Genomic DNA, 22767 nt, shown 5'->3' with positions numbered 1-22767 from the left:
TTCAGTCCTGATTTGTATCCACTACAAGAGCAAACACAGTGGGAGATGGTAAAGCCTTTTAAACCAGGGCTCTGCATAATGGGAAAATATAATAACAACAACAACAACAACAACAACAACAACAACAACAACAACAACATAAATGAATAATAATAAATAATACCCCGCCCATCTGGCAACAACAACAACAACAACAACAACATAAATAATAATAATAAATAATACCCCGCCCATTTTGCTGGGTTTCCCCAGCCATTCTGGGTGGCTCCCAACAGAATATTAAAAACACGATAAAAGATCAAATATTAAAAGCTTCCCTAAACAGGGCTGCTTTCAGACGTCTTCCAAAAGTCAGATAGTTGTTTATTTCCTTGACATCTGACGGGTGTTCCACAGGGCGGGTGCTACTACTGAGAAGTCCCTCTGCCTGGTTCCCTGTAACCTCACTTCTCGCAGGGAGGGAACCGCCCGAAGGCCCTCGGGGCTGGACCTCAGTGGCCGGGCTGGACAATGGGGGTGGAGATGTTCCTTTAGGTATACTGGGCTGAGGTTTGCAGTAGTGATAGTTTGGGAAGGCATTCCTGAACAGGAATTTATAAGACTCCTGAAGAATCCTGCGAAAAGTGAATGATTTATTTAATGTAATTTAAGGAATTTCATTTCTACATTATTACAGCAGAGCAGCCGTAAATCTGGTACTGTTTCTTTTAAGAACACTTGTGCCTTCAATTTGTTACTGCTCTTGTGGAACATTTTGTAATGACATTTTAATTGTGCTGTACACTACCCATGGTTCCTGTTTGGGTGGAAGGGCAGTGTAGAAATCAAACAAACAAGTTGACAAAATAGGTACAACCGTGATCAGACCACTTTCACATGGTAGTGAAAGGCAGGCGAATAGTGCGAAAACTAAGGCTGCCTTAGCCACAAAACTGAATTAAAAAAGATTCCAGTCTCAGTTACCACATGGTCAGAATATAGATTAAATGGCTTTTCCCAGTGGGACCATCACTCAGTGTGTCATTTTACAACCCATCACCATAATCACATATTGAGTGTCAATTTGCCCATCTGTATATTTGCAGTTAATTGATTTGTGGATCAGCTTTGTGTTATGTTCTTATTTTTATGCTACCTACAGAACAGATTCACACTGGAGTGCTGTTAAAAAGGCCATCACAGAGGTAAGCCTGTGTTTTATCATTTGCATACCATTCATGATTATTGATATTTTGCTTGGTTTTTCTTACAAAACCAGACAGCCAAACTGGTACTCTTATTTCATATGGTACTTCCTCTTTCAAACAGTCTGACTATGGACAGCAAAGTTAGCAAACTGAGTATCAGTTTGCTTGAAAAGGGCAGGAACAGTGCAGTTCTATTCATGTTTACACACGAGGAAGTTCCACTGTGTTTAGTGGGGCTTCTAGGTACTATAATGTAAAGAATTGCAGCTGCAGAGTGTTTCTACTTGTTCATCCAGTGGCTCTTTAAAATACTTGATTTTCAGTGACTTGCTACTTAAAGAGTAATATGGATCCAGAAGCAAACTGATAAATGGAAGCAATATCAAGGTTGAATTAATCTCTCTTCTTAATAGAATAATACCTTAGATGCACTGACAACTATGGGAGCAGTTCCTGCAGGATTCCGACCTTCAACACTTGCACAGCTCTTGGAAGAAGGTAGGAGTTTTGCAAAACTACTCTATTAAATCCAGAGCTCCCAAGGTATGAAGCAAGTTTATCTTAGGAGTTGTGAACATTTATTGGAAGGTGACCAAAGTTCTGATGGCAGAATGTTGTAATTGTATTTGTGAGGGTTTTTTTTTTAGTCAAGTGGGGTATTTTTATGAAATAAATATTTTTATTGCATTTTTCATTTCGTTAACTTCTGGATAGCAGTGTGTCAGGGTGGGTATTGGAGCAGGTCAGCAATAACTCACAAGGTGTCAGTGAAATTAACTCTTTAGTTAAAGAAACAAAACAGCTCAGGCCTAGTGAGCACAGCAACTAGATCTTGCCCCAATGAAGCAGTTGCCAGGACTGAAGGTATCAAAGTCTCTTACTCCCCCAATTCCTTCCCACGCAATCTGAGGTTCCTTCATCTTGCCTGTCTTTTCTCCACCTTTTCTATACCACTTCAGATTCTGGGAGCCCAGAGGGGAGGGAGCTGGTTGGAGCAGGAGGGGGAGACCCCCGGCGTCTTCAGCAGCCTGACTCATCTCTGTTTCTTGCCCCCCCCTCTAGCTTCTGCTTCTACCTCTGAGTTTGGACTGCTGTCTGCCACAGCCTCTTCCTGCTCACTAAACCCTGTTACTGCTTCAGTTTCTCCTCCCTCTTTTCCCTCTGTCCACTCATTGTTGTCCCATCACCAATCCCCTGGCTCTGAGCCTTCTTCCCTTGGGGGTTCCCCAGCTGGTATCTCCCACCACTCCTCTGCATCCAGTCAGTCCATGGTACAGTGGTGACATAAATCTTCTAAAAGAGTTTAAAAATGCCTCTTTTCTATTTGTGTGTTGGAAAAACGCCCCCGAACCTCCGAGCATCCTCCAGTATGCGCATCCCTGGAAAAGGCATTTCCCCTCTTCTCCAGTGTGCTCAGCGACATATTTCAGAATGATATATGCCCACTAATCTTCTGGCAAAACACTAATCTTCTGGCAAGAAGAGCAAGACAGAGCAAGAAGAGCAAGATAAGATTTATCACCAAGTCAATATGTTTAAGATTAGGCTGTCAGTCTGTAATTGTGCTACTGCTGAAGTCATAAAGTTACTTACTTGCAAATTCCATTGAAGATAACCAAGTTAAAGGGAGATGGGAAAATAAACACACTAAAAATAAGCATTGTTCTTCCAGGAGTTCAGTTTCGGGCTTCTTACTTCTTACAACCTGAGCTCACACCTTCCAATCTTTCTTTCCGAGATCTAGTGTGGAACCCGGAAAAAGGCACTGTAAGTATTTGCTCTCAATAAAAGCCAGATAAACTCGCTTTAGGGTAGCAGAAAATGGGGAAATTGGAGAAAACGAATTATGCAGTAACATAGTAAAGGTAAAGGGTCCCCTGACCATTAGGTCCAGTTGTGGCCAACTCTGGGGTTGCGGCACTCATCTCGCTTTATTGGCCGAGGGAGCCAGTATACAGCTTCTGGGTCATGTGGCCAGCATGACTAAGCTGCTTCTGGCGAACCAGAGCAGCACACGGAAACGCCGTTTACCTTCCCGCCAGAGCGGTACCTATTTATCTACTTGCACTTTGATGTGCTTTCAAACTGCTAGGTTTGCAGCAGCTGGGACTGGGCAATGGGAGCTCACCCCGTTGCGGGGATTTGAACTGCTGACCTTCTGATCGGCAAGTCCTAGGCTCTGTGGTTTAACCCACAGCGCCACCCGCATCCATTATGCAGTAACATATTATGAAGTAAATGTAGCTGTAAAATGTAAAACTCTGGTCCCCGCCCCCTTTCTTTCAGATTCAGTCAAGGCCAACTCGGCTATCACTGATTGTGACCCTATGGAACTGTAAAGGGATTCCTTTTCCTGGAATGAGCATACAAGTCCTTAGTAGACACGTTCGACTCTGCCTTTTTGACGGTAACAGAGTGAGTTCTACAAATCACTTAACCTAAGCGGTTAAAATTTGAACTTCTTCCAATATCTTGATCACATTTTTGAAACGGGAAGCGCGTGTCTACTCAGTTGTCAACTGCTATTTTGTGGAGGATTTAAACAGCTGCTGCCTATAACTTATTTGCATACAGTTCATATCAGGCTTTAGTTAATTTGTACCTGAGAAAGTATTCCAGACTTCTCCTTTCCGGCTATCCTATCTTATATCTGCCTCATTGCATGATATTTATCTGTACACGACCCATGTGCAGCATTGACATATTTAGGGTCCATTAAATTAAACTCAAAATTGACTCACTAAAATTAATGTACATGGCTAAGTTAGGCTCCTTAATTTCAATAGATCTGTTCTGAGTAAAATGTTGCACACCACCCTCAGTGCCAAATATGTTGACTAGTCTGCCATCCCTCCTTATCAGAGAGCTGATGGATAATAGACCTGATTGTTACAACAGTCTTGAACATGTACCTAGTGATTCTCAAAAGCAGGATTTGCATTGTTCTCCATTGCAGAGTGAAAGCATCAGTTTGTGATAGGCTGGATTCAGTGATCATATTTCTAAATTTCATGAGCTAAAGAAGGTGAAGGTTGGTCATTCAAACATAAGCTGATCTTGTAATGAGATAGTTCCCCATTCTTCATTGCGTTAATCTACACTGCTATATTCAAATGTTAATTATTTTCTTGTTTTAGATACTGAGTAATATTCATACAGTTAGAGCTACGTGGCAACCTAAAAATCCCAAAACATGGACCTTTTCTCCACGGGTAAGAATACTGAGGAGATTATTGATAGATTTGACCTGGTAAATTTTGCATAACTTTGTAGGATTGTGATCTGTAGTATGTACAATTAATTCTAGCGCAATCTGATAATAATCTTCCTCCTCGCCAAAAATTTTTTTAATAATAATAATTAACCAAAATGCTGGTTAAGCATTACTTGTGATTTAGAGGAGGGGGAACTGAGCCATGGAAACACATGCCAAGTTCTCAGTTGCCAAGCAGAATGAATTTAAGTGCTATGAGGTTTGACCTCTGGCAACCACATCTTGGAACTGTATTGATAAAATCCTGCTGACTTGAGGATCAAACTAGATAAGACACGGGAAATTCATTTGCTGTTTGTTTCTTTTACAAAAATAAAAAAGCAGCTTGGGTAGAGGGTCAGAGCGTTGGAGAAGGAAGGACAAAAGGTTTTACTCATCTAAATTCTCTTCCCATCTCCTATTTGCTGTGCTAAGAATAAGATGAGCAAATAGCACCTGGGAATAATTTGGAACAGGAAAGCTGCTCAGGGCATTAATCCCCCACCTTCACCAGGGGTCAGCAAACTTTTTCAGCAGGGGGCCGGTCCACTGTCCCTCAGACCTTGTGGGGGGCCAGACTATATTTTGAAGAAAAATAATGAAAGAATTCCTATGCCCCACAAATAACCCAGAGTTGCATTTTAAATAAAAGCACACATTCTACTCATGTAAAAACACGCTGATTCCTGGACTGTCCGCGGGCTGGGTTGAGAAGGCGAATGGGCCGGCCCCGGCCCCCGGGCCTTAGTTTGCCTACCCATGCTCATCACCGTCTCTCAAATTGAATTCCACTCACTTGCTTTGCATTTGGCACTAAATAATCACAAGTTTATTTAGTTTATTTGGGACGCAGGTGGCGCTGTGGGTAAAAGCCTCAGCGCCTAGGGCTTGCCGATCGAAAGGTCGGCGGTTCGAATCCCCGCGGCGGGGTGCGCTCCCGTCGTTCGGTCCCAGCGCCTGCCAACCTAGCAGTTTGAAAGCACCCCCGGGTGCAAGTAGATAAATAGGGACCGCTTACCAGCGGGAAGGTAAACAGCGTTTCCATGTGCGGCTCTGGCTCGCCAGAGCAGTGATGTCACGCTGGCCACGTGACCCGGAAGTGTCTCCGGACAGCGCTGGCCCCCGGCCTCTTGAGTGAGATGGGCGCACAACCCTAGAGTCTGTCAAGACTGGCCCGTATGGGCAAGGGTACCTTTACCTTTACCTTTAATCACAAGTTACTTGTATGTGCTGAAGGAAGTGCCATGGATTGTTCAGCAGGTGGCAGTGTTTCTTCTGAATCAGTGTTGAAATCACACAGCAAGTGAGAGCTTATGGCGCTCCAGAAGCAGCTGTCTGCAGGCAAATGCTTCAAATATGAATTTGCCCCTGTTTCGAAATTATATTGCATCTAAATATTAGCAAGTCTACTGGATACCCCTGAAACATGGTTAAGTTAGTTTATCTCTGGGTATATTTGCTTGGGTTTTTTTTGATCCACATATAGCAGTGGAAAGCCATGATCTTATGACATCGTGAGTACCCTCCCTGCCCCAACAGCAGCCAGCGAGGAAAAGTGCATGATGCATTTCCATTGCCACACATGAGTGGTGAAGAGAACTCACAGGGTTGCCATTTTTGACAGCAACCATCCATTCTTCATCATATCTAATTTTGTCCTTAGCTTGTTGACCTGGCATGTGTGACAGAGACCTGGTTGGATGAGGCAGATGGGCCTGTCCTTGCCGCTGCCTGCCCACCAGGTTTCTCTTACGCACAGCAACCCAGGTCATGTGGGCGGGGAGGGGGGGTTGCAGTGATTTTTAGGAAGTCATTAGTCTGCACCAGGCGTCCTATTGGGAAGACCCAGTTTTCTGAGTGCATGTTCTGGAAGTTGGGCAATAGGGGCAGTACAGGATTCCTACTGGTGTACCGACCTCCCCGCTGCACCAAGGATTCCCTGCCCGAGCTGCTTCAGGTCGTGGCGGATATGCTCCTGGAGACACCTAGCTTGGTTGTCCTGGGGGATTTTAACATCCATGCCGACACGACCTTACAAGGGGCCGCTCGGGACTTCGTGGAAAGCATGGCCTCCATGGGGCTGTCCCTGAATAAGTCTGGCCCAACTCATAGCCACGGACATGCTTAGACTTGGTGTTTACCTCTACGGATGTTGGTGATCTGACATTAACTAAAAGCGAAACAAAAGAAGTGCCATGGTCAGATCACTTCCTGGTGCAACTGGACTTCTCCGCAACCCTTCCCCTCCGCAGGGAGGTGGGACCGATTCGGATGGTCTGCCCCCGCCACTTAATGGATCCAATTGGCTTCCAGAGAGTGGTAGGGGATGCTTTATCCCAAGTTGATGGCCTTTCAGCTGATTCCCTGGTGGCACGCTGGAATGCGGAGTTAACCAGGGCTATTGACTGTCTGGCTCCGAAGCGCCCTCTCAGATTGCATGGAGCCCGGACAGCCCCGTGGTTCTCCCCGGAGCTGAGGGTGATGAAACAATCGTTGAGACGGCTAGAGCGCCGGTGGCGGAAAACTCATTCTGAATCAGACCGGACACGGGTTAGAGCTCAACGTCGAGCCTACCAAGTGGCAATGGCGACGGTGAAGAGGGCCTTCTTCGCCGCCTCCATTGCATCTGCAGAAAACAGCAGCAGGAGACTTTTTCAGGTGGTTCGCAGTTTATCGGAACCACCTGTACCACCGGGGCCTGGTAGGGACCCCAAGATCTCCTGCAATGCTTTTGCAAAGTTTTTTGCAGATAAAATCGCTCAGATTCAGAAGGAGGTAGACTCCACAGTGGGAGCAGGGCCAGGGCGGGAGAGTGCTAGAGTTCTGTCTGGTCCTGTTATATGGGATCAATTCCAATCTGTTACCTCCGAGGATGTGGACAGGCTGCTTGGACGAGTGAAACCGACCACCTGTCTCCTTGATCCTTGCCCATCCTGGCTGATAAAAGCGAGCCGGGAAGGGCTGGGCGATGGGCTTTGCGGGGTGGTGAATGCTTCCCTCTGTGAGGGAGCCTTCCCAGACCCGCTGAAAGAGGCGGTCATTAAACCGCTTCTTAAAAAAACATCTTTAGACCCGGCCAATTTGGCCAACTATCGCCCAGTCTCAAATCTTCCATTCTTGGGCAAGGTGATTGAGCGGGTGGTTGCTGAACAACTCCAAGCACGCCTGGAGGAAACGGACCATTTGGATCCCTTCCAATCGGGATTCAGGCCTCACCATGGGACTGAAACTGCCTTGGTCGCGCTGGTTGATGATCTCCGGCGGGCTAGGGACAAAGGTGAGAGCTGTTTCCTAGTTCTGCTGGATCTCTCAGCGGCCTTTGACACCATCGACCATAACATCCTTCTGGACCGTCTAGAGGGGCTGGGAGCTGGGGGCACTGTTATACAGTGGTTCCGCTCCTTCCTCCTGGGCCGTGTTCAGAAAGTGGTGGTGGGGGATGAGTGTTCAGACCCTTGGGCCCTCACTTGTGGGGTACCTCAGGGTTCCGTCCTCTCCCCCATGCTTTTTAACATCTATATGAAGCCGCTGGGAGAGATCATCAGGGGGTTTGGACTGGGTGTTCATCAGTATGCAGATGACACCCAGCTCTACCTCTCCTTTAAATCAGAACCAGTGAAGGCGGTGAAGGTCCTGTGTGAGTGCCTGGAGGCGGTTGGAGGTTGGATGGCGGCTAACAGATTGAGGTTGAATCCTGACAAGACAGAAGTACTGTTTTTGGGGGACAGGAGGCGGGCAGGTGTGGAGGATTCCCTGGTCCTGAATGGGGTAACTGTGCCCCTGAAGGACCAGGTGCGCAGCCTGGGAGTCATTTTGGACTCACAGCTGTCCATGGAGGCGCAGGTTAACTCTGTGTCCAGGGCAGCTGTCTACCAGCTCCACCTGGTACGCAGGCTAAGACCCTACCTCCCCGCGGACTGTCTCGCCAGAGTGGTGCATGCTCTGGTTATCTCACGCTTGGACTACTGCAACGCGCTCTACGTGGGGCTACCTTTGAAGGTGACCCGGAAACTGCAATTAATCCAGAATGCGGCAGCTAGACTGGTGACTGGGAGTGGCCGCCGGGACCACATAACACCGGTTCTGAGAGATCTGCACTGGCTCCCAGTACGTTTCCGAGCACGATTCAAAGTGTTGGTGCTGACCTTTAAAGCCCTAAACGGCCTCGGTCCTGTATACCTGAAGGAGCATCTCCACCCCCATCGTTCAGCCCGGACACTGAGATCCAGCGCCGAGGGCCTTCTGGCGGTTCCCTCATTGCGAGAAGTGAGGCTACAGGGAACCAGGCAGAGGGCCTTCTCGGTAGTGGCGCCCGACCTGTGGAACGCCCTCCCATCAGATGTCAAAGAGATAAAGAATTACCTGACATTCAGAAGACATCTTAAGGCAGCCCTGTTCAGGGAAGTTTTTAATATGTAATGCTGTACTGTTTTTAACACTGATTGGGAGCCGCCCAGAGTGGCTGGGGAAACTCAGCCAGATGGGCGGGGTATAAATAATAAATTATTATTATTATTATTATTATTGTCACAGTGCATGTATAGGGGGAATTTGTTGAGTGAAAGGAAGGCATTGAAGAGGCGCTGAAACCTCCGTCATTAAGCTGAGCTTTGCTTGCTTGGAGCACCAGTTTAGAGTTTGAACAAGGGAAGAACGCTTCAAGAGGAGCTGCCTTCAGATAAGAAGGACACTGCAAAATGGATGTTCTTTGGAAGCTGGTGCTTATATCTTTGTGGAAAACAAAACACAATGCCCTCCTGGTTGTTGTGTAGCTTGCTGACCACTATAGGATTTAGTGTGTATTCCCTGGTTGTATCACTTAGTTGTGTGCAATAATTTCATACAAAACTAAAAGGTAAAGGTAAAGGTACCCCTGCCCGTACGGGCCAGTCTTGACAGACTCTGGGGTTGTGCGCCCATCTCACTTAAGAGGCCAGGGGCCAGCGCTGTCCGGAGACACTTCCGGGTCACGTGGCCAGCGTGACATCGCTGCTCTGGCGAGCCAGAGCCGCACACGGAAACGCCGTTTACCTTCCCGCTGGTAAGCGGTCCCTATTTATCTACTTGCACCCGGAGGTGCTTTCGAACTGCTAGGTTGGCAGGCGCTGGGACCGAGCAGCGGGAGCGCACCCCGCCGCAGGGATTCGAACCGCCGACCTTTCGATCGGCAAGTCCTAGGCGCTGAGGCTTTAACCCACAGCGCCACCTGCGTCCCCATACAAAACTAGGTGGCATGAAAAGATAGAGATTGTTGATGATGCTTGTGATTTAATTTAATAGTTTATTTGTGAAAGAAAATGGAGGAATTCTATTGGTGTTTCAAGAGAATCTTGAAATAAAATGCTTATATATATTTGCTGCTGCTTCTTTTTGTACATTTTTAGGTGACTGGCATCTTACCGTGCCTGCTTGACGGTGATTGTTTTATTAGATCCAATTCCCCATCTCCGGACATAGGCATATTATTTGAACTTGGGATCACTTACATTCGGAATGTAAGTTCTCACAGGTGATTCAGTGCATGAAACTATTAGAAGACAGGCTGTCTGTTGGTATTTCTTTTAGATACAAAGAGCTTGGCATCATAAACCACAGGAATGAAGTAGAAGTCGGTTTCAGTATCACAAGAATTCCAACCTCCCATTAGGACTGGCACATAATTTATTAGTATGAATTGCCATTCTCCTGCTTGGTGATTGGGCTGGCTGATCGTTAAGCTGTGTATACTTGAGGTTAAGGTTAATAAATCAAATTTATTTGATAAGACAAAAGTGAAATGGATGGTGAAGACTACCAGCCTATATTTTTTACCTTCCTTTTTGGGGTAGCTCATGAAATATTGAAGGGCACACACATTAAGAACGTAAGAGCAGCCCTGCTGCACTGGGTGAGATGCACATTGAGTCCAGCATCTTGTTCTTAAAGTAGCTCATTAGGTACCTGTGGGAAGCCCACAAGCAGTGGCGGAGGAAGCCGCTTGGGCGCCTGGGGCGGCGCGCCCAGGGGTGGGGCAAGCCACCCATAGGGGCAGGGCACAACGCGGGGCCTCCGAAGTCTGCCTGACTTCTCCCACTCAGCTGCCCTACATCTGGGGGGGAGGCAGCAGGCGGACAGTTTGGGCAGCGCAGAGCCTGCATGTGCCCAAGCCACCGTGTATCCCCCAGGAGAGATGTGTGACTCAGGCGTGCTGCAGGCTCCACAGTGAGTACCGCCTGGCATTTTGTCACACCCTTCAGGGGTGACACCCAGGGCGGACCACCCCCACCGCACCCCCTTCCTTCGCCCCTGCCCACAAGCAGGACTGGAGTGGAGTAGTGTTCTCTGCATTTGCTGTTCCCACAAACTGGTATCCTGAGGCAGACTGCCTCCAACTGTCCTATTGTCATCATAACTGGTATCCATTGATTTTTTTTTTATATAAAGATTTTTATTGATTTCCATTTTTTTAACAAAAACAAAAAACAACATAAAAACAAACAAACAAAAAACTCATATTTTCTTAACCTTATTTCCATAACCGTCTTTTCCCGGACTTCCCCATACCTTTCCCTTTTTGCATCCTTAATTTAGTACCATTATTCAGCAACCTTTCTTGCCCAATTAAATATAAATTCATCCTCTTTTTCTATTCCACCATAAAATTTAAACCCAATTATCGCTGCAATTCTACGTCTTCTTTTCCCTCAGCATTTTAACACTCCTCAGTTTTATAATAATTCTTAAGATACATCTTAAATTTCTTCCAATCTTCTTCCACAGTCTCTTTCTCTTGGTCGCGGATTCTGCCGGTCATTTCTGCCAGTCCCATAAAGTCAATCACTTTCGCCTGCCATTCCTCCAACGTGGGTAGTTCTTGTGTCTTCCAATACTTTGCTAGAAGAATCCTTGCTGCCGTAGTAGCGTACAAAAAGAAATTCTTATCCTTCTTCGACACCAGCTGGCCGACCATACCCAGGAGAAATGCCTCTGGTTTCTTGTTAAAGGTGCACTTAAGCACTTTCTTAATTTCATTATAAATCATTTCCCAGAAAGCCTTAATCTTTGGGCAGGTCCACCAAAGGTGGAAAAAGGTACCTTCCATCTCTTTACATTTCCAACATTTGTTATCGGGCAAATGATAAATCTTCGCAAGCTTGACTGGGGTCATGTACCACCTATAAATCATTTTCATAATGTTTTCTCGTAAGGCATTACATGCCGTAAATTTAATACCTGTGGTCCATAACTGCTCCCAGTCAGCAAACATAATGTCATGACCTATGTCCTGTGCCCATTTAACCATAGCAGACTTCACTGTCTCATCTATTGTATTCCACTTCAACAGCAAGTTGTACATTCTTGATAAATTCTTAGTATTGGGTTCTAACAATTCTGTTTCTAATTTCGATTTCTCCACCTGGAAGCCAATTTTCCTGTCTTGTTTGAAAGCCTCCATTATGGGCAATAGGGGCAGTACAGTTAAAATATGTTGCAATGGCCATCAAGGTGGATGGTTTTTAAAGAGGACTAGACAAATTCATGGAGGATGAGGCTATCAATGGATACCGGTTAATAATGGAGGCATAACCGGTATCCATTGATAGCCTCATCCTCCATGAATTTGTCTAGTCCTCTTTAAAAACCATCCACCTTGATGGCCATTGCAACATATTTTAACTGTGCACTGTGTGAAGTAGCACTTTGTTTTGTCTGTCCTGAATTTTCCCAACATTTGGTTTTATTGGATGGCCTTGTTTCTCTCTGGTTAGCCACTGAATCCAGTGCTCTAATATTGTAGAGATGACCAGTCCCTGAGGATTGCGTGAAGAAAATACAAAACAGGGCTATCTGTGTATGCAAGCTTGATTGCCTTGCCAATAGCTGCAACCGCTAAACCAATTCCATTCCTTTAGTTGCATTTATTGGTACAATCAAACCCACCTAGTTTTGAGTGGCAGGCATTGATTATTCCTAGGGTGATGGCAGGGGGAAGGAAGGAGAGCCTGCCATTGCTGCTTCAGCTGCACACCTAACACAGATAATGTGGGAAGGGTGGAGCAGATGGACCCAAGGGCTGATTATGTCCACCCGTTTTACATTTTAGCAACCTGGATAATTAGTTTCATCCACCTTATTTTCTAGTCAACAGGTGAGAGAGGAGAACTAAGCTGTGGCTGGGCATTTCTAAAACTTTTTGACTCAAGCGGACTTCCGGTTTCCTCCAAGTAAGTTTCCTTTGTGATTTGGGGAGGTGAAAAAGATAAAGATACATCAAATTCACAGGGTTGGTTTATTATGTGTTTATTGCATTTATATCCCTCCTTCCTCCAAAGAGCTCAATGTGGCATACATAGGTCTTCCCCCTTCTCACATATTTGATCCTCACAACAACCCTGTCAGTTGAGTTATGCTGAGAGAGAGTGACTGGCTCAAGGTCACCCAGTGAGCTTCATGGCTGAGTTGGGATTTGAACCCAGGCCTTAGCCTGACACTCTAACCATTATCTGCCAGAGGTGAAAAAATGTGTTGCATCAGTTAACTCCAGAAATTTCAGCAGTCAAAGCTGATGATGTAACAACACAGGGATACTTGGTTTTGAGTGTCCCTCATATGGTACTACTCAATAGCATTCATGAGCCATTTCATGCTTCACCTACAATACAAATCTCCTGATGAATATTATTCAGAAATAGGTGTGAAAATTCAGATGCAGCTTCCTGGCACTTTCCATGTGTCTCCTCTGTACGGCTGGCATTGTGACAGACACCAGTTTGCAATGCAAAGTGTGGGTAGACCTGATGGGTGTTAGATTGCGGCTATCACATTGTAGGAATCATATGTTTGGACCAATAACCACACATGTTCCCCAGAATGCTGCCACTTCCAGAAGGCAGCAAGGTGCCAGTGCAGATGCCAGGGTCTTGGTGCTGCCACAAGGTAGAGTGAGGAGGTATTTGGAAGATGGCTGTAACCGTCAGACAAAGGCTTGTGGTCGTTTCATCTTAACTAGCCCTGTGTAACTAAGATGCAGCAGGGGAATAATGAAGCTGCCCATTAGTTAAACTTCTGAGAGTTGGTAGGGGAGGTTTTTTAAAACAGAGATTGGCATGTGGCTTGCTTCATATAGGTCACCTGGTGGAGAAGACTTTTTGAGTGTGCTCTTAGTTTGCATGCTTTGGTGGGTCGCTGCTTGTCTGTTACTCAAGGGCCCCCAAATACTGAAGATGGCTGTGCCACCAAACGATTGCTGTTAAAATATGGCAGCCTTTTTCAGTTAAGGAAGCTGTCCTGTAGCAAGTTAGGCAATTTTTCTATCTAGACCAGTGTTGCCTATACAGATTGGAAGCAGCTTTCCAGGGTTTCAGACAAGAGACATATCCAGTTCTACCTGAGGATGCATTTGCTTCCTGTGTTGGCATTTAGAACTTTGCTACTTACTTTTGGGGGAGCATTTAAAATATTAAGTTGCATTGCCAGGTTTCCCCCCTCAAAGTTGCATGGCAGCTGCTTCACCTCCTAAGCATTTCGAATTCATATTCTTTATTATGGTGGTCCACACACCAATCCTGAATGCTAGTTTGCAGTTGCTCCTGTTTAACATACAGGGAAATGAGGATGAGAGAAATGCTTTTCCAAAACACCCCTTTTCCCACCGCAGGCCACCATTCCCCTTTCTCTCCCCCCTCCCCCCGTCCTGAGCCACTCCAGGGAGAGCTGTAAATGATGTATTGGTGGAACAGATGAAACTGGAGGAGGGTCAACCGCCCCTCTTCCCAAACACACAATTGGAAGTGTTTTCTGCTCCCACATTGGGGCTCTCTGGATGCTGGCCATGGTGACGTATCTCCTGGCTCTCACTCCTATCCTGCTGCTATTTCCCTAGTGCCTGCCAATACTTCCCCATAAAGCTAAAGCTTAAAGGAACTAAGTATATCAGATAACGATTCAGTTTAACTGTTCATTTCACAATAATACTACATTGCTTTATATCAGAAGCGCATAATTGCAAATGCATCTGCAACATTTTCCAGATTTCACATTCTTTGCCAACAGAAACAATTTTTTTTTTGCCATTGGGGGGTGGGGTGGGAATTCTAGCAAGAGGAAATCTGAATTGCAACAGGCAACTTGGCTCTACATCAGGATCACAATATCAGTGAGATTTACTCAATGCCTTGGCTAATGCTCTCAACTGACTATCTGTTGCATCTTCAACTAAGGAGGGGGAACCTGTGGCCCTCCAGATGTCATTCAGCTCCCATCAGTCCAAGAAAGTGTGGCCAATGGTTGGAGATGATGGGAATTGTAGTCTTAACAGTTAGAAGACTACAAGACAGTGTTAGAAACAGATAAAGCTAGGAGTTAAATGGCCCCTTAAACCTAGGTTGTGGGCACAACAACGGAATGTCTTGGTGCACTTTTTATAACAAGAATACAAAGCTGAAAATGAGTGAACTGCACCTAAAATATTATGTTCATTTTTCACAGGGTCCAGTCCTTCCCCTGCCCACCTCTCTAATATTCTTAAAAGAGTTTCTTCTCCAGTCTTCGGAGTAGCTGGAAGTGGGGAGGCAGAAAAAGGTCCTCCTTTCCTTCCACTCTGCAGTTTTAATCTGAAATCTTAGGTGCAGTTCTGTGCCCAGAGTTCAGAAACTGCTCATGCTAATGAAATTCCCTGTTTGCAAAATGCGCCTAGAACAATGGGAGTTTCGAACACTGGCTGCAGATTCCCCATCCCTTGCTGAAACCTGTACTCAAATCTCCCACTGGGTTCAATGGGACTCCTAAGTAAGTGTGATAGGAGCACAGCCTTGAAAGTTACAAATTTACACATTCATCTCTTTCTTCCTCCAAAGTTCATTAAGGCCAGCTTTAGTGATGTTTACTTAATATAGCATTACCTGTGCCACCTTTTTTTAAAAAAAAGAAAACCCTTTTCTATGCAAGGCAAGGCAGGACCAAAACTGACTAATGCTAATTAACGTCTTTTGCCACCCAAGCATTCTTGCCATTTCTGCATTCCAGGGGCTTGGCTCACAGAGGCTGTCCTTGAGAGGAACATTTCTGATCATACCACAGATCCTTGAGCTGGGTTTGGATACTGCCCCAAGACTGACTCATTGCTAGGCTTGTACTACATAGCCTGGGTGAATACTGAAACTCGATGTCATGTGATGTGTATGCAGCCTGTTAACTTGCCCCAAGACTGCTAAGCTTGTTAAACAAGTCTCACCCCCTAAATGATTTAAAAATGTGCTTGGTTTATTTTCAAAACTTGAAGTGGGCCCAGATTTTCTTTTCTTTAAAAAATCAACAACTTGCTTGTGGACTTCCTTTATGACTGTTTTAGCCGTCCTTTCTAGTATCATTTCCACAGTCCTGAATAAAGCTTTCTTTAGCTTTGGCAAAGGGACTAAAATAATCTGATGGTGTGCCCCCCCCCTGTATTTTATGCTTAATACAGTTATTATAATTATTTAATTGCTTTAAAATATTTACCGTTTGCCAGCTTCACAAGGAAGGCTGCTCCTTTTTTTTTTTTTTTGGAAGCTGCCTTATACCAAACCATTGAGCCATCTATGAAATTTTATTAAGACTTTTCATAACACAATAGAAAACAAACCAATCTAAACAAAAACAAAACAGCAGCAACAAAAAGAAAGAGATAGAAGAATGCAGAGTCCTTCCTCACAGGTATATCTTAACTTTTGTCCCCGACAGAAAAAGGTTAGCCCTCCCAGCTCTCACCTGGGAGTTTCCCATTCTTCCCCCAGCCTCTTGCCCTGGAAGACCACCCCTTCCCTGCAAGGAAGGCTGTTCCTGAGAGTCCTTTCTACATGGTTTTTTATGTGCAGCTTTACGCATTTTACATTTTGGACATTTTCCCTGAGGATCATAATCCTATGGCAGAGATTGCCTTTCCCCCAAGCTGGTTGCACTGTGTTGTGTAATGAGGGGGAGGGGGGGCAGAATGTGATTCTTATCCTAGCAAGCACAACAGTAGAAGGCTGTTGTGATGGCGTTGTGCTCTGCAGCTGTCTTGGGCTCATATAACTGGACACTGTCTGTGCCTTGAATTGTGAGGAGTGGGCGACACATCCCTCCCCACACCTCCCCTTCATAGCATCGTCATTTTCTTTCAGTTTTCCTCCCAAGAGCTGGAGTGTTTGTGCAGCACTTAAGAATCATAATTCAATGCACTTGTCTCCCAAAACAAGATTGCCCCACAAAGCAAGACTACCCATATCCATTGTGTGGAAATTCCACTAGTGGTACAGGATGGGAGTACATATAGTCACCTGGTACCTAGTAAGCAAGGGGCGCGGAGTGGCACTGTGGGTTAAACCACAGAGCCTAGGACTTGCTGATCAGAAGGTCGGCAGTTTGAATCCCCGCGATGGAGTGAGCTCCCGTTGCTCGGTCCCAGCTCCTACCAACCTAGCAGTTTGAAAGCACGTTAAAGTGCAAGTAGATAAATAGGTACTACTCTGGCAGGAAGGTAAATGGCGTTTTCATGCACTGCTCTGGTTCGCCAGAAGCGGCTTAGTCATGCTGGCCACATGACCCGGAAGCTGTACGCCGGCTCCCTCGGCCAGTAAAGCGAGATGAGCACTGCAACCCCAGAGTTGGTTACGACTGGACGACTGGTCAGGGGTCCTTTTACCTTTACCTTACCTAATGGCACTTAATAAGCAATAATCTATGTAATATAAATGGGGGGGGGTGTCTATTTTTTATGGTGTGTGGAGACGTTTAGTACAGGTGGGGAGCTGAGGTTAGGCCTTGCCCACATTGGACCCATGACAAATGGGGCTTGCAACTGAAGTCCCAGCTCTGTGCTGCAATGAAATCCCACTTTTTGAGTCGCCTGCAAAACAATATGTACTGTATCAAAAAACCCACAATCTCAGTCTTCAGTAGGCAGCATTGTTACCTACAAAATGAAATGTAGGCCTGCACAATAATGGGGAAAGAACCCAATATATGGTAGAAAAAAAGTCTTGTTTTTAGAATATTAGATACATATCTCTTCTTATAATTCACCAGTGGCATCATCGTTACTTATAGAATCTGGTCCAACCCCTGGCAATTCAGGAATCTCAACATGCAGTCCCTCATCCAGTTTGAAACCCTACCGGACCCAGCTTAGCTTTGCAAATGTGTTAGTCGTATTATTGCTCTTTGTGTATCTTGGGTAATTTCTGCTACAACAATAAGAAACCTGCAGCCAGAATCATTAGCCCTTTAGAGGAGAGGGCAGAACTGGAATATAAAACATTTTTGCATTGCTGAACTCCTCTTTCTCTGAATTCCAAGTTTGTATCGTTTCCGCTGAAATGATATGATGTGCTTATGAATCTACACTTGCGGCCAGATTACCAAGTTGCAGCTACTGTGTGTGATGACTGGCACACAGTGAGGTGAACACCCATTTTCACATTGTGGCTTCTCTCAAGTTGGCAGGAACAGAGAGGATGGGCAAGATGTTTCATTTGCATTCATCACTAAGGCTTAGGGAACCAGTATACCAGTACAGGAATTTCCACAAAGCATGTAATTCATGCCCGTCACTTCCAGACAGGAAATCATGTTGAATCAATCAATTCTTCAGTATTTTACTTGACGAGAACAGTAGCCAAATTGAAACAACGCAAATTATAAGGTGCTGCCTGGCCAAATGATGAAAAGTTTTAAAAATATCTCATTCTATCCAGAGGGAGGTTAATTAATATTGAGCTGTTGTCGTTTGTATTTTTATTTCCACCCTTCCTCCAAGGACATGAGGGCAATGTCCTCACAACAACCCCGTGAAGTAGGTCAGCCTGATAAATAGTGAGTGGTTCAAGTTCACTCATCATGCTTTGCGACTGAACAGAGATTTAAGCACTTACAGTGGTGCCTCGCAAGACGAAATTAATGAGGCTCTTCATATAGCGGTTTTTTCGTCTTGCGAAGCAAGCCCATTGACAGCTTAGCGGTTTAGCGGCTTTTAGCGATCAGCTCTTAAGCGGCTTATCAGCGGATCAGCTGATAAGCGGCTTAGCGGCTTAGGAAAAGGGGGGGAAAGGGGGGGGGAAACCTGCAGGAACTCACAAGACATTTTCATCTTGCGAAGCAAGCCCATAGGGAAATTCGTTTTGCGAAGCGCCTCCAAAACGGAAAACCCTTTCGTCTAGCGGGTTTTCCATCTTGCGAGGCGTTTGTCTTGCGGGGCACCACTGTATATTATTGTCCTAAGTTGGATGAATCCCTAGCCGGAATTAAGATTGCGGGAAGAAATATCAACAACCTCAGATACGCAGATGACACAACATTGATGGCAGAAAGTGAGGAGGAATTAAAGAACCTTTTAATGAGGGTGAAAGAGGAGAGGACAAAATATGGTTTGAAGCTCAACATCAAAAAAACGAAGATCATGGCCACTGGTTCCCATCACCTCCTGGCAAATAGAAGGGGAAGAAATGGAGGCAGTGAGATATTTTACTTTCTTGGGCTCCATGATCACTGCAGATGGTGACAGCAGCTGCGAAATTAAAAGACGCCTGCTTGTTGGGAGAAAAGCAATGACAAACCTAGACAGCATCTTAAAGAGCAGAGACATCACCTTGCCAACAAAGGTCCATATAGTTAAAGCTATGGTTTTCCCAGTAGTGATGGTTGGAAGTGAGAGCTGGACCATAAAGAAGGCTGATTGCCGAAGAATTGATGCTTTTGAATTATGGTGCTGGAGGAGACTCTTGAGAGTCCCATGGACTGCAAGAAGATCAAACCTCTCCATTCTGAAGGAAATCAGCCCTGAGTGCTCACTGGAAGGACAGATCCTGAAGCTGAGACTCCAATACTTTGGCCACCTCACGAGAAGAGAAGACTCCCTGGAAAAGACCCTGATGTTGGGAAAGAAGGAGGGCACAAGGAGAAGGGGATGACAGAGGACGAGATGGTTGGACAGTGTTGTCGAAGCTACCAGCATGAGTTTGACCAAACTGCAGGAGGCAGTGGAAGACAGGAGTGCCTGGAGTGCTCTGGTCCATGGGGTCACGAAGAGTTGGACACGACTAAACGACTAAACAACAAACAAAAGTTCAGTTCTATAGCTACTATACCAGCCTATTCCTCCTGCCCTTGAACTGTGCACCATCTGGTCATTATAGAACAACTGTTTAGAAACTTGTGCCTGAGCTTTGATTTTTATTTCTTCTTCCCTCCCTGTCCCTTTCCCCTTGTATTAATCATATACAGCCCATCTCACTGGGTTGCCCCAGCCACTCTGGGAGGCTTCCAGCAAAATATAAAAACACAGTAAAACATCAAACATTAAAAGCTTCCATATACAGGGCTGCCTTCAGATGTCTTCTAAGAGTCAGAGAAGCATCCAAGGCAGCTTATGTCAACAATTCAATAAAAGCAGCAAGTAAAATATTAAAATAGAAACAGGAAGCAGCAGATAATACAAAAACATCAGGAAGTCAGGGAGAAAAACAAGCCCAAATCAACCATCCTGTAGGGGCAAAGGCTAAAAGTTAAGCAAGGACCATTTTGTGCTGGCAGCTTAATTTGAAGGAGACCTCCACTTTATAGCCCAGTATCTACAGTAGGATACACGACAAAGCCCAGAAAAGTGGTACATACTCTGTTTTAAGGACCAAGTTAAATAATGTTTTGGCAGGCATTGGGCTCATTTTTGCATTTGCTGTTGTTATTGTTTAGTCATTTAGTCACGTCCGACTCTTCGTGACCCCATGGACCAGAGCACGAGAGGCACTCCTGTCTTCCACTGCCACTCGCAGTTTGGTCAAACTCATGCTGGTAGCTTCGACAACACTATCCAACCATCTCGTCCTCTGTCAGCCCCTTCTCCTTGTGCCCTCCATCTTTCCCAACATCAGGGTCTTTTCCAGGGAGTCTTCTCTTCTCGTGAGGTGGCCAAAGTATTGGAGCCTCAGTTTCAGGATCTGTGCTTCCAGTGAGCACTCAGGGCTGATTTCCTTCAGAATGGATAGGTTTGATCTTCTTGCATTCGATGGGACTCTCAAGAGTCTCCTCCAACACCATAATTCAAAAGCATCAATTCTTCAGTGATCAGCCTTCTTTATGGTCCAGCTCTCACTTCCATACATCACTATTGCATTTGTAAATACAGGCAAATAAGTGGTGCAAACGGGTGAAATATCTCTGATTTGCAAATTCAAGCATGCATGTTCATCATCTGATTTATACAGAGACAAGTAATGATTTGCATGTGTGAATGAGCCATCACAGATCTAATGTCACATTCAGAACTTTCCTGTTGCCTCAAACCCGACACTCTTCAGTGCAGTCTTTTCACACATTCAACTGCAAGTCATTGAGTGATGAGAAATAAAGGGATGTATATATGTGTGCATCAAAAGGATCCAGCAATGCTGGGAATAAATGTGGGTTATCTGTCTTTCAGATAATTTTGGCTGCAAAAGAGCAACATCTCAAACTATTCTAAATTGGAGGGGCCCTGGCTGAGTGTCCATATGATGCTTCTGAACTTGGAAGCCAGCCCAGTGTGTCTTTAGGATGTTCTGTTCATCCATATCTAGAAACTCAAAGCTAAAGGATTCCTTTATCATAATTTGACTGCCTTTTATCTGTAATTATGTGATCCCTGGAAAGATACAAAATTGGCACAGGGTCGTTTCTGGGCATTCTGTGCAGTTTGGATGAAAAACCAAGAGGAGGGAGCAGATGAGTCACTTCCGCATGGAGAAGTGAATTGTACAACAGCACCAGAGGTGAACAGGTCAGGACGGAATTCAAAACAGTAAATTCAGCACCAGTGGTTCCTGTCTTAAATGACATTTGTGAATGCGCCCAGAGAAGATTTTCAGGTAATTTACCCGATGATAACTTGAGAGCCACAACCCAGAATTGTACAAGTGTCTGCATGCCCAAAACTTTTAGTTTCCCACAGGGTGGATTTGATTTAAATCAAATCGATTTAAATCACGATTTAAATCACTAGTCAGTAAGACTTGATTTAAATCATTTTTTTTAACAGAAACACTCATTCTTGCTGGTATAATCTTAATATTTACAACCAGGTGAAGGTTTCATTTTTGGAATGATAAATATTTAGAGTAGTTCTTTTCAGTTATATAAAAAATGACTGATTTGGTTATACTATTAGAAATACATGGACAGATACATGACATTATTGTGAGGTTTAATATGTTAACTGTTTATATTTGGACAACTTTTCTGTTGTACTTTTCTTAATAACAATTTAAACAATTTATTTAACTAAAACAGTAACATTATAGCACATGTATCCATGCTTGTTAACCGATGTGGTTAAACAGTTTTTTAAAAAATCAAAAACTTAGACTGACTTTTAGCACACATGAAAAACTTAAAACAAATCCTTATTTCCTGATGGAATAGCTTTTGGACTATAATGTAACTTAAATAGAAAACTATCTTTAGAAAGATTTTTCCTCCAAAAGCATTTTATTTTAAAAATCCAATTTAAATTTAAAAAATCCAATTTATTGTATTTATTTTTTTTTAAACCATTGATTTTTATCCACTCTGGTTTCCCAAATGATAACCCTTCATGAACTACTTTTGAAATATGTGAATATTTCCAGAGTGGCTTGTGATACACCTGGAGCGAGCAATTGTAATGTATAAAAGCAAAGCGTTCTGTTGAGCAAAAGCAAGTTGTGGTGAGTGGGTCCTAAGCAGCATTCTCAATCATTGCAACCTTGCAGTGGTATGGATAGTAGAAATACTTTGTTTTAAATGGGGAAGGAATTCACCGCAAATTATTAGGATTTGCCTGCCAACCTAGCAGTTCGAAAGCACCCCCCGGTGCAAGTAGATAAATAGGGACCGCTTACTAGCGGGAAGGTAAACGGCGTTTCTGTGTGCTGCGCTGGCTCGCCAGATGCAGCTTCGTCACGCTGGCCACGTGACCTGGAAGTGTCTTCGGACAGCGCTGGGCCCCGGCCTCTTAAGCGAGATGGGCGTGCAACCCCAGAGTCGGACACGGCTGGCCCGTATGGGCAGGGGTACCTTTAACTTTACCTTTACTCACACAGGTGGGATTCATATACCACCAAATAACACGTGAAAATGATTTATTGGATGCTGTTTTTATAGGTTAATATACCTATCAACCTCTGGGATTGCCTGGTTTGATGGTCTTTTATTGGGTCATCTTTCATAGGACAGCATCCAGTAATTAGTTTCCATATATTATCAGAAAGTTCACAATGCCTATTTTGAGTGGGTTTGTGCACACTTTTGGTACAAAAGGTGACATATATCTCTATCTGTCTCTCTATCTGACCCATTTCTACAACTGACAGGAGGGTC

The 22767-nt window shown here is 44.7% G+C and overlaps 1 protein-coding gene and 1 long non-coding RNA gene across 3 annotated transcripts in view; one reads left to right on the top strand and one right to left on the bottom strand.

Moving 5' to 3' along the window:
* NPHP1 (nephrocystin 1) overlaps window positions 1-22767 on the top strand; it is a 41297-nt gene that overhangs the window by 8396 nt on the left and 10134 nt on the right. For both annotated transcript variants that reach the window (XM_079968661.1, XM_079968662.1), the window contains exons 8-14: window positions 1142-1184; window positions 1601-1685; window positions 2860-2954; window positions 3474-3602; window positions 4325-4399; window positions 9825-9935; window positions 12562-12644. In XM_079968661.1, the coding sequence (XP_079824787.1) occupies window positions 1142-1184; window positions 1601-1685; window positions 2860-2954; window positions 3474-3602; window positions 4325-4399; window positions 9825-9935; window positions 12562-12644 (621 nt within the window). The remainder of the gene's footprint in view (window positions 1-1141; window positions 1185-1600; window positions 1686-2859; window positions 2955-3473; window positions 3603-4324; window positions 4400-9824; window positions 9936-12561; window positions 12645-22767) is intronic.
* On the bottom strand, window positions 12655-21264 carry LOC307212027. Its single transcript, XR_013836741.1, has 3 exons — window positions 20536-21264; window positions 18640-20094; window positions 12655-18306 (listed from the first exon to the last, which is right to left on the bottom strand). It is a non-coding gene; the product is annotated as an uncharacterized lncRNA (long non-coding RNA).

Source organism: Podarcis cretensis (genome assembly GCF_951804945.1).
Source record: "Podarcis cretensis genome assembly, chromosome: 3".
Classification (NCBI taxonomy): Eukaryota; Metazoa; Chordata; class Lepidosauria; order Squamata; family Lacertidae; genus Podarcis; species Podarcis cretensis.
Note: the sequence above shows the minus strand (reverse complement) of the source record. Positions and strands in the feature narration are given on the sequence as shown.